The sequence below is a fragment of the Pteropus alecto genome, unplaced genomic scaffold (assembly GCF_000325575.1).
Source record: "Pteropus alecto unplaced genomic scaffold, ASM32557v1 scaffold25, whole genome shotgun sequence".
NCBI classification, from domain to species: domain Eukaryota; kingdom Metazoa; phylum Chordata; class Mammalia; order Chiroptera; family Pteropodidae; genus Pteropus; species Pteropus alecto.
The window spans coordinates 5,401,006-5,418,643 of NW_006441955.1; the positions used below are offsets into that span (position 1 = coordinate 5,401,006).

General features: G+C 34.1%; 1 protein-coding gene across 4 annotated transcripts in view; it reads left to right on the forward strand.

The window, feature by feature from the left end:
* Window positions 1-17,638, forward strand: part of SCP2 (sterol carrier protein 2) — a 116,874-nt gene that overhangs the window by 63,817 nt on the left and 35,419 nt on the right. For all 4 annotated transcript variants that reach the window (XM_025051902.1, XM_025051903.1, XM_006919207.3 and 1 more), the window contains one exon: window positions 344-451. In XM_025051902.1, coding sequence (XP_024907670.1) covers window positions 344-451 — 108 coding nt within the window. The remainder of the gene's footprint in view (window positions 1-343; window positions 452-17,638) is intronic.

Sequence of the window (17,638 nt, forward strand, 5' to 3'; positions counted from 1 at the left end):
CAAAATTATAAATTTTTAAAGCCAATTCAGTTATTTTAGTGTAGTATTGTATCCATTTCAGTTTTTTTCTTTTGGTTCTTTGAATCTCTTATTATATTTGTAGCAATTTTGGAAGCTAGAGAGCTCTTGATATTTAATAGGTGCTTCGTTTCATGTAGGAAATGTTCTGAAAAATTATTACTCAATATTTATTACCTACTTTTAGATGTGCTTATATAAATTTGATGTTTGAGCTGTAAAAAATGTTTGCTGCAAGGAATTCTTGGCTATATGGAAGTTAAAAAATATATCATTTATTCTAACATTATTTTTAACATTTGTGAATTTTTTTTTCCTTCTGTAGGACAAGGTGGAAAACTGGTTGATAGAGGAGATAATACTTATGGAGGAAAGTGGGTCATTAATCCCAGTGGTGGATTAATTTCAAAGGGACACCCACTGGGAGCTACAGGTAATACAGCACACAGATGTCATACTTTTTTTTTTTGTTATTTTGGCATAAGTGTGAATGATTAATCATTGGTTTGAATGAAAGATTGTGTTCTCTGAACGTGGTAGGCAGTGCTTTAAATGATTGTTTAGCCACAGTATTTTTTATTTTCCTTTAAGTACAGTATTCTTCAATGATTTTGATTAATTGATGAGAATTTAAATTATTTGACACTCTAAATTCAACAGTATATATTTTTAAAAGTTTGATTGTTTTCAAATAGGCATACAATTAATAAGATATTTTTAAATAGAAATCTGGCTAGACCTGCTAGAGAGGAATTATTTGAAATGAACAAATTATATATAGTTATATATGTGGTTGGTGTTGCATGGAAATTTTTTTTCTCTTGGGAGAAGCTATGAAATATGAATTTTACTCTGGCTGTACTGTTGACGAGCCATGTGACTATTTTGATTAATTGACAATTAGTTAATCACTTTGATTTAGTTTCCTTAATTGTAAAATGAAGAAATTGTACAAAGCAATTTCTAAAATAACACTAAAATTATGGGACTTATTTTTATATAGATAGGTGAGTTCTGTATTTTTCCATATAGTCTTATATATGAATGAATTAATGAAGTAAAATTTTATAAATTCTCACAGATTTGAAAATAGATATTAGAATCAATAGATATTCATTATAGCAGTTAACTTTGGTTCATTTCTGTTTATCACTCAAATTTAGTAAACATAATTTAATAGAGAAAATAAATGTATATAGAGATGAGAGAGATAGGTAGGAAGATATGTACACACAGATAGTTGTAACATAATATGCCACTTTGCTATTTGTTTTCTGTCTTGTCTGTTTTTTGCTATTTTTCTCTTTTCAATGCGATCTTTTTATTAATTGAGTATTTTTTAGTATTTTATGTTCTCTCTTCTATTGACTATTTCTTTTTCTCATTCTTTCGAGGTTGCTCTAGGATTTACAACATACATCTTTAATTTATCACAGTCTACCTTCAAATAATGTTATACCATTTCACATATAATATAAAGGATTTTTACAACAGAATATTTCCATTTATTCCCTCCTATCCTTTATGTTGTTCTTGTTATACATGTACTTCTAAACATATTATAAACGCACAACATAATATTATCATCATTGCTTTAAGCAATCTAATATCTTTCAAAGAAATCTAAAAATGAGGGAGTGCCAAAATAACAAAATCTGAAAATACTCTCCTTTAAAAAGTACCAAGAACACTGGCAAAAATGGTCAAGGTCAGCTTTTTTCAGAACTTTAGAAATTAACCCAAGGCTAACAATGATCTGGAAGATTTATTAAAAACAAAGAACTGAATCTCTTTGAGAACACCAAGCTTTGTAGCATTTTGACTTGCTCTAATACCACCCTCCTTTTCCCCAGCTCCATAGTAGCCTTGAAAACCAATAGCATGCAATTGTGGTGAAAATTAGCTCCGACTCCATTCTGATTTCTCTAGTAGCCTTGCTGGCACTGGAGAAATCAGAATGGAGTTGGGGCTCTTTCCAAACCCCAGTCTCAGAGAATTGTCATTATATGACCAGTCTGGCAGTTCCCTGGTAAACCCTACTCAAGAGTCTCATCTTTGTGTAACCTAACTGAGAACTTGCCATGTGCAAACAGTATTTTCTCCAGAGTCATTTGTTAGGAATAATCAGCAACAACTATTTAACAACATGGCTGTCTTAGAAGCCAGTAACAATTGGGGCAAACAGCAGACCAACCAGAAAGCATAAAAGAAGAAGCTGTGGAATGAGATGTCCATAGGGGGCTTTGAAAAAGTATAAAATATTCTTGGGAGTACATACGTAAGGCTGTGTGTATGCCCAAGGCTGTATGCATGCTTAGGAAGAGCCTGACAAGGTCCTAAGCTCTTACCTTGGCCTTTACTTCCTGCTTGTGCAGAGCTAACCTTGGAGCTCTGCACAAGCAGGAAGTAAAGGCCAAGGTGGAGTTCTAAACTGCCTAGGTGAGTGCCCCAGCACAACACACAGAACCTAGCAAAGATTGGGACACTTATTAGTTGAGAAAGTCTCTGTCTAGCCTTTAGCTGATCTCTAAGCTAACTAAGAAGAAAATCCAGTGACCAACTGTGACAAAGAACACAGACTTTACAGAATTAGTTTGGAAACGGACTAGATCATCACTAGATCATCAATAACAACAAGAAAAAAAGATAGACTCTGGGAAAGGGGATAATCTTATTTCTAAAGTTGCCACATCATATAAAATGTACACTTTACAGCAAAAAACTATGAGACACACAAAGAACAAGAACGTATGGCTCATACACAGGAGGATAAAAGCAGTCAGTAGAAACTGAGGTAGCCCAAACATTGGATTTACTGGACAAAGATCTTAAATAAGCTATTTAAGTGTGTTCACAGAACATAGGAAACTGTATATAAAGAACTAAAGGAAAGTATAACGATGTTTCATGAAATAGAGACTATCAGTTACTAGACAGGAATTATAGAAAAGAACCAAATAAATTCTGGAGTTAAGAAGTATAACAACTGAAATGGAAAATCCTCTAGACGGGCTCAACACTGGATTTGAGAAGGCAGAAGAAAAAAATCAGCAAAGTTTAAATAGGTCCATTGAGATTATCCAGTCTGAGGAACAGAAAAAAAAAGAGAGAATGAAGAAAAATGAGCAGAGCCTCAGAATCTTGTGGGACACCTGCGAGTATAGCAACGTAAGCATAATAATAGTCTCAGAAGGAGAGGGAAGGGGCAGAAAAAATATTTGAAGAAATGACTGCTAATCCTCAGCAAGTGATCCTCAGTAAGGCTTAACAGCTGAATTCTCTTCAGAAACCATTGAGGCAGTGTGATGAAAAAAACTGCCAGCCAAGAATTCTGTATTCAGTGAAACTATCCTTTAAAAATGAAGGAGAAATTAAGGCATTCCCAGATAAACAAAAACTGAGAGACTTTATCACTCGTAGACCTCCCCTACAAGAGAGTCATTCATACTGAAATCAAAGAGCACTAGACAGTGAAATAAAGAGCACATGAAGAAATAAAAAGCACTGGTAAGTGTAACTACATTGGTAGATATAAAAGACAATCTATGTGCATCCTATATCATTTAAAGTGTAACTACATCGGTGGCTATAAAAGACAATATATATGTGTCCTATATCATTTAAAATACAACTGCATAAAGCAGTAATTTGAGTTGATAAGCATACAATGCATGAAGATATAATTTATATGACAGTGACAACACAAACAGCTATATAGGAGCAAATTGTGTACTGTTGAAATTAAGTCAATATTAATCTGAATTAGATTGTATAAATTAAAATGTTAATTCCTGGAGCAACCACTAAGAAAATAACTAAAAAATATATATTAAAAGAAATGGCAAAGTAGTAAAATGGTACACTAGAAAATACCTATTTAACACAAGAGAAAGAATGGAGAAATAAAAGGGAAAAAAGACAAGTTCGAGAGAATGAGAAGACAAGCCACAGACTGGGAAAAAAATATTTGCAAAAGACACATCTGATAAAGTATCTAAAATATACAAAGAACTCTTGAAAGTAAGCAATAAGAAAACGAACAACCTGATTAAAAGGTGGGTAAAGGACCTAAACAGACACTTCATCAAAGAAGATATGTAGATAGAAAATAAGCATATAGAAAAATCCTCAACATCATATGTCATAAGGAAATTGCAAATTAAAACAACAGTGTGATACCACTATACCTATCAGAATGTCCAAATACCAATTGCTGACTACACCAGATGCTGGCAATTTCTTACAAAACTAAGCATCCTCCTATCATATGATTCAACAGTTGTGCTCCTTGGCATTTACCCAAACAAGTTGAAAATTTATGTCCACATAAAACATGCACATGGATATTTATAGCAACTTTATTCACAATCGCCAAAACTTGGAGGCAACCAAAATATCCTTCAGTAGGTGAATGGATAAACTGTGATACATCACAACAATGGAATATTATTCAACACTAAAAAAATAGCTATCAGGTGATGAAAAGATATGGAGGGGTTAACTAGACTTACTGTGGTGATCACTTAGCAATATATACAAATATTGAATCACTATGTTGTATACCTGAAATTAATATGTCAATTATACCTTAAGTTAAAAAAAAAAAAAAGACATGGAGGAACTTAAATGCATATTACTTACTGAAAATAGCCAGTCTGAAGGCTGCATACTATATAATTTCAACTATATGACATTCTGGATTAGGGAAAACTGTGGAGACAGTAAAGAGATCAGGGGTTAGGGGAGAGGGAAGGATGAATAGGCAGAAGATTTTTAGGACAATGAAACTGTGCTGTATGATTCTGTAATGTTGACTACGTGTTATTATACGTTTCTCAAAACTCATAGAATATACAATACCAAGAATAAACCCTAATGTTAACTATGGATTTGGGATGGTAATGATGTGTCAGTGTAGGTTCATAGATTATAATAAATGTCCCAATCTGGGATGGGATGTTGATAGTGGTGGAAGCTCTGCATGTGTGGAGCAGGGACTATGTAAGAAATATCTGTACTTTCTACTGTGACCCTCACACTGCTCTCCAAAATTAAGTACTTTTTGAAAAATATTAATCTCTATTAACATACATTTATGTTAGATGATAGATAATGGAAGAGAAAATGAAAATAAAATCCTCCTTTCTACAATTTATAGGTGGTTATAGTTGGTATTTATAATTCCTTCTTCTACTACTTGTACCATATTTCCTTTGCTCTTAGCAAGCACCTTATTCATAGTTTCTTATCTGGGTATGACCCAAACCTTCCTTTCTGAATATTCCGTGCCATGAGCAGTACAGCTTCTTTGAAATGTTTTAGTAAAAGTTTTGCTAACTTTCACTATAAGACATGGGAGTACTCAGAGGCACCCCACAGTATTTTTTGGGTTACAGACTAATCCTTTTGATCCTCATTATGTAACCCAACATTCCATGATAACCACGATCCATCACCCAAGTCAGTTAATTCCTTCCTTTGCCTGTTCTGCATAATGAGAAGCCCAAAGCGACCAGGTGGTAGTCTCTGCTTCCAGTTCATTGGAACCATTGTTGTTTCTAAGACTTCTAAATCAGCAGAGCCCAAAGTTTTGGGAATGGCAGGAAAAATTTTGCTAGCAGTTCTGTAGGGATAATAGTGAGAAGAGCCACTACTTTGCTCATCCTTTGATTACCAGGATACTTGTGTATCCTGGCTGTGGAGAAACAGCATCATTGATTCAGAGCATGTTCCTATTTTGGAGGCTATTACCTGGGCCCTGCAAAGTGTTGCTGGCACCATTGTAGTCTTCAGAAGGCCTTTCTTTACATCATTCTATCTGACCAGCTGCTTCAGGGTGCTAGACTACATGGTAAGCCCAGTGAGTGCTGTAAGCAGGAGTTCATTCCTGCATTTTATTCATCGAGGCTGTTAAATGAGCTGCTTAATCAGAGGAAATACTGTGTGGGATATCATATTGGCAGATCCAACACAAAGATCAAGGATAAAACCCTAGGAGGTATAAAAATTGAAGGTGTAGGTGGAGAAGAGAGACCTTTAAGAATAATGAGAAGAAACGGTCAGTTACCCAAGAGAGAAGAGTGTTTAAAAAATAAGAAGTCAGGACAGAAGAGTTCAATAAAGAGTGAGAAGTATCTTTTGTATTTGACTATTATCAAGTCATTGGCAATCTTGGAGCAATTCTAGCACAATGTTTTGCATGGAAGCACATGGGAATTCCAGAAGAATTAGAAGCGAGAAATAGTAACTATAGTTGTTACTTTTAGGAGTAGTGGCTGTGAAAGGAGAGGAATATATAGGGTATGTACCTCATTTGCAGATTTGTGTTCTGTATGAATGAAGTCTTGAGTTTGAACTTATCCTCTTCACCCTTTTAATTCTATAGCTTTGTTGATCCTGGTTTTTCTAATTTGTAAAATAGGAATAAAATATACTTAATAGGGTTGTTTTGTGGATTAAATGAGGAAATATGTATATGTAAAGTATATAGCAGAGTTCCCAAAACAAAGTAGGAACAATGTAATTACTAGCATTCTCCCCGCATCATTTCTACAAAAGGAAGCCATACTGTTTCTTGCTAGTAAGTATCGCAGTATGAAAAATAATTTATTACCATTTTAGGAAAAGAACATTCTTTTAATTTGTAGAGAAAATAACAGTTCCTTCTCATATGACAATTGCAAATCATCAATATCCCTATGTAAACATTGTGCCCAGTGCTACACAGACATTATTTTAAGACTATTGTTCTGCTTTTGGTAAATAGACTAAACTGTTTCCTTGATCTGTCAAAAGAATTAGGTCGTATTTCAATGTTGATTTTGTTGTTAATGGGACATAGAGCAGTCAGGGTGATAATAAATATTTCTGTGATATGGTCATTGAAGCCCCAAAGAGTTACAGTCTGCATTTGAGAACAGTGATTTAAATTTTCCTTTCAGCAGATTCCTCAGTCTCACATAGGAAACTTCTGTTTTGTCAGGGGATGAATGTGACATTTCACTTAGTTGTTTTTATTGACATATAATTTTTTTTTCTCCTGAACATATTTTTATTATAATCGGCTTGTTTGCCATTCTGAGAGATTTTTCTCCCACTACCTACTGAAATATGCAGAAATCATGCTTTGTACTAACAATATGATTTTTCATATCCATATTCTTTTTTAAAATTGCAGTATAATTTTCATAAATGCACAGTTCTCACAAACACACAATTGTTTATAGTAGCATTATTCATAATAGCCAAAAGGCGGGAAAATGCAGATGTCTGTCATCAGCCAATGAACGGATAAACAAAATATGGTATATTCATGTAATGGAATATTCCTTGGCCATAAAAGAAATGAAGTACTGACGTATGCTATAACATAGATGAACCTTGAAAACATTTTGCTAAGTGAAAGAGGGCAGTCACAAAGACCACATATTATACAATTCTACTTATATGAAATGTCCAGAATAGGCAAATGTATAAAGACGGAAAGTGGATTAGTAGTTGTTTAGCGCTGGGGTAGGTAGGAGAGTGATAGCTAAAGAATGGGGCATTTTTTTTTAGGTAATAAATATACTTTAAAATTGATTGTGGTTATGATTGCACATGTCCGTGAATATATTAAAAGCCATTGAGTTGTAAGCTTGAACTGGATGATTGGTTTTGACAATTGTATACATCTGTATACCAGCCAAAACAAGATATGGAACGTTTCAGTCATCCCCAGAAAGTTTTATTTCCAGTAAATCTCCTGACTTCCCTCAATCACTTCTCTACTCTCCAGCCCCTCCCCCTCAACCAGGCTAAGAATTTTTGACTTCTATCATTGTAGATAGTCTGGCTGATCTAGAACTTCATATAAATGGGATCATACAGTATGTATATGTACTTTTTGTGTCTGGCTTCTTTCACTCAGTAGAATGTCTGTAATATTTATTCAGATTTTTCTTATATCAGTAGTTCATCCTTTTTTATTGCTAAATAGTATTCCATCGTCTAAATACACCAGTTTGTTTATCCATTCTCCTGTTGATGGACATTTGAATTCTTTCCTGTTTGGGGCTCTTATAATAAGGCTTCTATGAACATTTTTGTACAACTCTATTTGTGGACATACCTTTTGCGTTTCTTTTGGGTTAATCACTCAGAGTGGAATTGCTGGGTCATAGGGGAGATGTATATTTAACTTTATAGGAAACAGTCAAATGGTTCTTCAGAGTGTCATCATATGTTGTTTAATATTATAGCTGGATGACAAATTTTAACATTTAACAAATCTTTTTCTTCTTCCTTACCCTTAGTTCTATTTGTCAGCATTAACCACTTTTAATAATTCTTTTGTATTTTTCCAAAAATTGTTATGCTTATACAAATACATATGTATATGAGTTCATACATTCTTTATGTATGTGCGTGTATATGTATATTTATCACATTATATATAGCTCTTTTTACTTACATCTTAAAAATTTTGTGATCACTTATAGATATTCTTCATTCTTTTTAATGCCTGCATAGTATTCTCATTATAAGAAATTTACCTAGTCATTCACTTATTGGTAGACATATGGGTTCTGTTAAGTTTATTATTACACAAGGATGCTTACAATTACATAGTCTTGCAAGTATACCCATAGGATGAATTCCAGACAGTGGACTCACTATGTCGAAGGTTAGTATATACTTAAAAATTGGTGCATATTGCCACATTTTTTTCAAAGAAGATACACCAGTGTGTATTTCTAATGACAGAATATGAGAATGTTTTTTTTTCTACATTCGTGTCACCATTTGATTTTATTTTTATCAAATGTAAACAATTTTGCTAATCTTGGCAAGACATCCAGTTTTTTTTCCTCTGGAAATTAAAAAGTTAACCTAAAACACTCTGGGAAGGTAGAATTTATCCATTTTTTAAATACTTGAAAGAGAGACTCACCTTCTGCAGTTATCTTTTGAAAACTCTTTCCAATATTTATTTGAGTCTACCCTATTGGTCAAATTTTCCTCTTATCAGTTTTTAAGGAATAGTGTTTAGTGGTAGTGTAGCATTTTCGGGGAAAAACTTATAAATCTTGGTGACTTGATTGGTATTCTGAATAAGGATGAGGAATTATTGAAGAATAAATGTTTACTTGCTACATATTGAGGATTTGGATATATTTCAAGCAAATCTGACACATGGCCATTAGCTGTAGCCCAAGAAAGAACTCAGACTCCTGGAAAATATTTCAGAATGACAGCTATGAGTAGTTTAAATATTTTGCCCTAGTTACTTGCATAACAAACTGCAATAAGATCCTAAGAGAATCAGAAAATAATCATGTAAGTGCTTCTAAAACATGCTGAATTAAGGTGGGGTGATGAGAGTGTCTCTTCTATAAATGGTATTAGTTTAATTTTAAGATTTTGATGCTTTGATGGGAGCTCAGTATTGGAGAATTGGCTTTAAAACTAATGCTCCATGATATTGGTTTTTGATTTTAACTTGTTCAGAACTGCATGAAAAAAAGCTTCTAGCTGCCATAGCAATACCTCTAATAGAATATAGATTTAATCATTTGAAATGAATATTATTTTGTTCACTCTCATTTTAAAAATATAGATTACTTTTAGCTTTTCCAATTAGAAAGATCACATTCAACCCGAGTTTGTTTTTGTTTTTGTTTTACTTTGCAATGGCCATATGATAAAAAAAAATTAGTGTCTAGATAATATTATCATATTTTATTGCAGGTTTTAAAGTGCTTTTACATATATTGCCAAACACTTATTGAACACTTGTTTAAAATGCATAAGTAAAATTTGACTTTAACATATTCTTAACTATCTCTGATTTTTGAAAATGCGTATTAATGTTTGTGATCTCCTGAAAGGGCAGGAAAGTGCCTTCGAGATAGAGCTTCTCATAGGGATTTTTGCTTTGAAGCTAGAAGTTGGTTATTTAGTTTGGCTTTTTCTATCAATTCATCCTAGCATTTAGTGCCTTTCCAGTGTGGCTGCAACCTAATTTTAAGCCCTGATCTTCTATTTTTCAGTCCATGAAAGTTCAAAAAATGCTTATTGTGTATCTACCTTATCATTAGGTGCTATTGGTAACTGGTTCTCAAATATGTGGTTTACTGATGAACTGATTTAGAATCTCCTGTAACTTTTGAATATCTACATTCCCACCCATGGGATACCCTTGGACATTGTGATTCCTAAGTCTGGTTGATCCTAACAGTTTATAGTTTTTTAAAAGTTACTCCAAAAGCTTTTCATGCACAGCCAGGTTTGAGAACCAGAAAGCGTACAAGAGGCAAATAATGTAATAACACAAATAATTATGATACAAGGCAGACTATAAGTGCCTTAGGCAAAGCACAAACCAGAATGATGAAGGAAAGAAAAAGAGAAAGGGGTGAAGATTTCTTAAATACCGACCACATGACAGGTTATGTTCTAGCATTTATATCTAGTTGAGTTTTGAGAGAGGAGATACAGAAAGAGGAAGCATGTTTATCGAATCATACTGTTTGCTTTTACACAAGACAGGTTTAATTCCTTCTCACTTCTATAAGCTCTGTCTTTACTGTCTTCTCAATAATAACAACAACAACAAACAGTGCTATGGGCTGGGTACTGTTCTAAATATTTTTCATATACAAATGCATTTAATTCCCATATTTTTTTTATATTTTATAAAAGAGGAAAATAGAGGTACAGAGTGACTTTCCTCAAGTTACCAAGCTAGACAGTGGCAAAGCTAAGATTGAAACCCAGGCAGTGTAATTTGAGAGCCCAAGCTCATAACCACTACACTCTACTTCGGTGCCCTTTCCTCAGTGGAAATGCCCATTTTCAAGTTCCATCTCAAGTGTTATTAAAACTTAGGAAGGTTTTCCTGATTTCTTGATCCCCTCCGTAGATCGAGTTAATTTCTCTTTTCTGAACTCTCGCTATACTTTCTCAGTATTTCTCTTTTGACATTTATGTTATAATACATACTATAATTACTTATGGCTTAAAAAAAAAATCTCTTCTATTTGACTAAGAGCGTGTGAGGGCAGAATCTGTATTTCATTTGTCTCTGTATCCTGAACAATGCCCAGTACAAGACTTTGCACATGTTAAAGGGATGATTGAATAAATTAATGCTCCTTTAATATCTGAAAGGTCTAAACTTGTTTAGTGTGGGAAGAATTATGATAATTGGGAAGAAATAATGAGAAGGTATATTTTGAGCTGATACAGGAAAGAACTTTCTAACATAGCTTCTCAAAAGTGGAATAGGTTTCCTCCTGAGAGCATGCATTGCCTGTCACAGAGGCTGTGCACAAGAAATACAAGTAACTTGATGGGAATGTTGTAAGGGGAATTGCCCATCTATTAGGGCCTTAGATTTGATGAACGCTTACATCCTTCCTCATTCTAAGATGCTCTGATCCCCCAGCGGGATATAATTATTTCTCCTCCTGAATTCACACAGCTCTTGATGTTTTTTAATGGTACATATATTATTCTGTTGTGTGATTTTTGTTTACATGTTTTAATGCCTTTAAAGGTATTCTAAACTTAGATTTTAAAGATTTGAGTGAAAATGAAATGAGAGTAAATAGAATTTTAGCCCAGAGACGTAGCATACTCAAACCATGGCTTGGTTCTTCTTCTGCTCTGCAAGAGGTCACCAAAAACAACAACAACAAAGAAACAAAACAAACAAATGAAAACTCTTAGGACAATGGATGGCAAGACCTAAATCCAATACTTAATCTAAAAAAAGTCAAAGTCCGTAAGGCCTAAATAGCTTTGTACCAGCGCATCTATTACACCTTTGATTGTATCCTACATTCACCCATCCTCATTCCTCTTGCCCAGAATTTTGCATTTTTAGCACTGTGATGTGAGGAGAGGTAAGTTTTATCATTAGATCCTAATGAACATTCTCCAATGCCAGGAGAAACGGAACCCAGGAGAGAGTGTTTACTCTTAATCCTTCTTGTCAGGTAGAGCCAGCTAGGAGCAAGTCCTGGCTTAAATTGCTCTTGTCAAGTAAAAGGAAGAGAGAAAAGGAAGATTGTGCCTCTGTATTCCATATTTTTATTTTATTTTATATTTTATTTAACAGCTTCATTGAGGCAAAGTTAACAAAATCAACTGCCAGTATTTAATATATACAATTTAATGAGTTTTGACATGTATATACTCCTTTGAAACTATTACCATAGTTAAGATAGTGAACATATCCATTGACCCCAAAAGTTTCTTATATATATTTCTTTGTAATCCCTCCCTCCTACCCCACATCCTGAAACAACCACTCGTCTACTTTCTGTCACTATAGATAAGTTTGCATTTTACAGAGTTTTATATAAATGGAACCTTAAAGTATATACTTTTTTTTTTTGTCTACATGAGATCCATCCATGTTATTGCATGTGTCAATAGTTCATTTCTTTTTATTGCTGAATAGTATTCCATTGTATGGATATACCATGATTTATTATTGATGGATATACCATGATTTATTGTTGTTTTGGTTTGTTTCTAGTTTGGGACTATTACAGATAAAGCTACTTTGAACATACTTTATGAATATATATTATATTTTCTTGAGAAAATAAATACCTAGGAGTGGAATGACTAGATCATATGCTAAGTGTGTGTTTAACTTTAAAGAAACTGTCAAACTGATTTCCAAAGCAAAGAGATCGTACCATTTCACATTCCCACCAGCAGTGTATCAGAGTTCTAGTTCCTCCACATCAGTACATGGTTTGGTCAGTTTTTTAAATTTTAGCTATTCTAATCAGCATGTCATAGCATTTCCTTGTGGTTTTAATTCACTTTTGCTAATGACTAATGATGTTGAGCATCTCCATGTGCTTATTTGCCATCTGTATATCTTCTTTGGTGAAGTGTCTATTAAAATTTTTGCCCATTTTGGGAGCAAAACTTTTTGTTGTTGAGTTTCGAGAATTTTTCATATATTCTGTATACAAGTTCTTTATCAGATATATGCTTTGCAAAGATTTATTTCCAAGTCTGTGACTTTTCTTTTTATTCTCTTAGTAGTGTCTTTTGAAGAGCAGAGGTTTTTATTTTGGTTAAGTCCCATTTATCAGTTTGTTCTTTTATGTATTCGCTTTTGATATTGTATCTAAGAAATCTTTATATAACTCAAAGTCACAAAGATCTTTTTTTATGTTTTCTTATAGATGTTTTAAATGTTAAGTTTTATGTTTAGATCTGTGATCCATTTGGAGTTAATTTTATATATGGCAGGAAGTATGGATCCAAATCCATATGCATTTTTTATATGGATATCCAGTCATTACAGCACTATTCGTTGGAAAGGCTATACTTTCTCCACTGCATTGCCTTTATTAAAAATTAGTTGTTCATAAATATGTGGGCATTATTTCTAGACTCTCTTTTCTGTTAATCTATATGTGTCTTTACATGAGTACCATACTGTTTTGATTATTGTAGCATAATAGTTCTTGAAATTAGGTAGCCTTAACGCCCATCTTTTTTCTTCTTTCTCAGAGTTGTTTGGCTAGTCTAGTTCCTTTGCATTTCCATAGAAACTTTAGATTCAGTTTGTTGATTTCTACAAAAAATCCTCCTGGGATTTTTATTGGGATTATGTTGAATGCGTGGATTTATTTGGGGGCAGAATTAACATCCAAGCTATACTGAGTCTTCTGACTCATGAACAAAGTATATATCTCCATTTATTTATGGTCTTTAACTTTCCTGAGGAATATATTGCAGTTTTCACTGTACAGGTCTTGCATACCTTCTGTTAGGTTTATCCCTAAGTACATCGTAGTTTGATGCTATTGTAAATGGTACTTTTTCAATTTCCATTTTTCATGGCTAGTATGTAGAAATACAATAAGTTTTAAAATATTCATCCCATATCTTTGTTAAAACTCACATAATTCTAGTAGCTTTTAAAAAACTCCATCAGGTTTTTTATATAGACAATAAAATTGTCTATAATAAAGGCAGTTTTATATTTTCCCCTTTGTCATTATTAAATGGCCTTCTTTCCCTGGCAAGTCTTTGCTCTGAAATCTACTTTGGCTGATTTAATATAGCCACTCAAATTATAGCCAATGTTGACATGATATATATTTTTTCCATCTTTTTGCTTTTAACCATTTGTGACTTTGTATTTAAAATGCATTGGCAGCATTTAGTTGGGTCTTGCTTTTTTCCCTCTCCACTCTGACAGTCTCTGCCTTTAATTAAGGTGTTTAGACCATTTACATTTGATGTGATTGTTAATATGGTTATGTTTGAATCTGTCTTGCTATTCGTGTTCTCTTTGTCTGGCTGCTCTTTATTTTTCCTCCCTTTTTTAGCCAACTTTGGATTTATTTTATGACTCTGTTCTATCTTTATTTTATTATAATTTATCTTCAAATGATATTATACTACTCACTAAAAGAACCTTGTAACAGTATACTTCCATTTCTCCTGTCCAGGCCTTATTATACTGTTGTCGTGAATTTTTCTTTTACATATGTTATAAAACCCACAATAAATTATTATTTTTGTTTAAACAATCAGTTATCTTTTAAAGAGATTTAAACAAGAAAAAAAACCTTACGCATTTACCTATGTAGTTACCACTTCCTGTGCTCTTCATTCCTTTATATAAATCCATATTTCCATCTGCTATCATTTTTCTTCTACCTGAAGGACTTCCTTTAACATTTCTTACATTGTGGATGCTATAGTATGGTGACAAATTCTGTCAGTTTTGTATATCTGAAAATGTCTTTATATTACATTTTGTTTTGAATGGTATTTTACATTTAGTAGCAATTCTAGGTTGATAATTTTATAAATTTTGGGGGGAAAAACTGCTGTACATAAATACATGTCCTTCCTTGTATGTTGAAGCCATTCAAGCTTTTTCCCCTTTGAAATGCAACAAACATTTTCTTTTTTAAAAAGCCAGGCTCCAACATGCTTTTTTTGTTGTTGTTGGTTATGCCAGGGCCTTTAAATGTCAAATTTGAAACTAAAGCTGAATTAGGAATTATTTGTATTTGACTGTCTGAATAGGAAGAATTATGGGTTCAAGGAAGCAGAAGGAAGAAAAGACCTCAGATAATATCTCAGGATGTTACCCCTTGTAGTATTTCTATTCTGTGGTTTTCCAAAAAACCATAGCTCAGTCCTCGGCTAATTATTTTTATATAAACCACACATAAGCACTTAGTACATGTCATTATTAGCACTTTATATTACACTATGAATTGTTTATATCTTCAATACTTAGTAGAGTGCTTGATACATGTTTGAATGGTTTATTTTCAGTAGCAACCATACTATATAGTCCGAGGCTAATTATTTTTATATAAAAAGATTGAGCATCTTGCTAGGAAATTTTTGCAGCAAGATGGTAGAAAAATGAAGATTTCAGAAATATGGTGGAGTGAGAGACGTTCCCCAGATCTCTCCCCTTGAAACAACAACAAGCTGCACATCTAAAACTCAACAAAAAACACCTAAATTGCACACAAGCACGTCTGAGCATGGGATCTGCGCATAAGAGCTGCCACAGGTCAGAACCCCGGGTGTCGGTTGGTGGACTGGGAGAAACAAAGAAGCTGCCTCTCGCAGCTGCTGGAGCTCCCTGTAGGAGGAAGGAGAGGGAAGAAGGTGCGGTGAGTTCCCTGAACAGCCCTGCCTGAGAGAATTGTGAGTTCCACGCAGCTGGCGGCAGTGCCCAATTATCAGGACAGAAGGCAGAGAAGTGGGATGGCAGAAAAACAACAGTTGATTTTTACCGGCCATGGTTGCAAAATCGAGGCTAAGACACAGCCCTCATCCCCCAACCCAGAAGGCCCCTCCCCCCATGCCCGCCGAAACTGAACACCGCGGAGCCCCAGAGGAATCTGAACAAATGCTACTGAAACTGTTGCTAACAATGACAAGGACTGAATCGGAGGGTAGCGAGCGCGATTGAGTATCTATAAGAAAATAAAAAGGCATTTTTAAGGCCTTATATAAAGCAGGGATCCAAGAGGCTTAGACGCCACGTACTGGAAACCAAAAGAAAAGCACCTTCTTCTCAGCAGGCTAAAGAAAGACCTTTATATCTATATAAATCTTCTCTCCAGAAAAAAAAGCAGAATACATTTCCATTAATGCCGAGGTGGAGAAATAGTCTATTAAACACCATGAACAATCAAGGTGACAAGGCATCTTAGAAAGAAAGAGAAAAATCTCCAGAAAATAAGCTTACAGACATAGAAATATGCAACTTAAGTGACAGAGAATTCAGGATAGTACTTCAGAAAAACACTCAGTGAATTCCAAAATGAATCCTATCAACAATTTCAGAAACTGAAAAAACACCTAGATGAGCAGAGCAAGGAGATTGAAACCCTCAAAAAGAACAGAATAGATCTTCTGGAGATAAAAACACACTGCAAGAGATGAAAAATGAAATAACAAGCTCAGGAAATAGAGTCGACCAAGTGGAGGAAAGGATCAGTGATATCAAAGACAGAAATCTAGAAATAAATCAGAAGGAAGAAGAGAGAAACCAAAGAATGAAAAATAAGGAGAAATACAAGAACTAGCTGATACCATCAGGAGAGGAAACTTAAGACTAATGGGCATTATTGACGGCGAGGAAAAGGAGCAGGGATTAGAAACCATTTTCAGACAAATAGTGGATGAGAATTTCTCAAATCTAAGGAATAAGCTGGAGCTTAGAATTCAAGAAGTCAACAGAACAACCAATTATCTCAACTCAAAAAGGCCTTCACCAAGACACATTGTATTAAAATTATCAAAAGTCAACGACAAAGACAAAATTCTCAGGGCAGCCAGGGCGAAGAAAATGGTAATTTATAAAGGAAAACTCATTAGATTATCCTCGGACTTCTCAGCGCAAACCTTAAAAGCCAGAAAGGAATGGAATCAAATATTTAAGCTATTAAGTGAAAGGAACTACCAGCCTAGAATAATGTATCCAGCAAAGCTCTCCTTTAGATATAAAGGACAAATGAAGATCTTTCCAGACATACAAAAATTGAGAGAATTCTCCACTACAAGGCCTGCATTACAGGAAATACTGAAAGGGGTCAGCTCACCTAAAACAAAATGACAAAAAAACCGCACATAATTAGGAGTAATGTGTAACCCTTACTAAGAACAGGGCATTATAAACTTAAACAATAAGAAGAGATTTGCTATAGGAAGATAGTAATGAATGTTCAGCATACATAGGGACAAATTGAGACAACGATGACTGAAAGAGGGAGGATTCGAAGATCCAGATGCACAAAGGGGAATGGAGATACGGCACATGCACAGGAGAAAATGGACAACTATATATATAACTATCTTTACATTCATAATAGTAACTAGGCACCAAAGATCAGAACCATTGTATATAAACAAGAAGGACCAGAGGCAAAACCCACAAAAACCAACCAAAATAAATAAAACAGAAGCGCAAAGACAAGGAAGCAATGGAAACACTGAGCTATCAGAAAGCAGAAGATAATACAGCTTTAAGAGGACCTCATATTTCAATAATCGACCTAAATTTAAATGGATTGAACTCACCCAAAAAAAAAGACACAGAGGTGCAGAATGGATCAAAAAACAC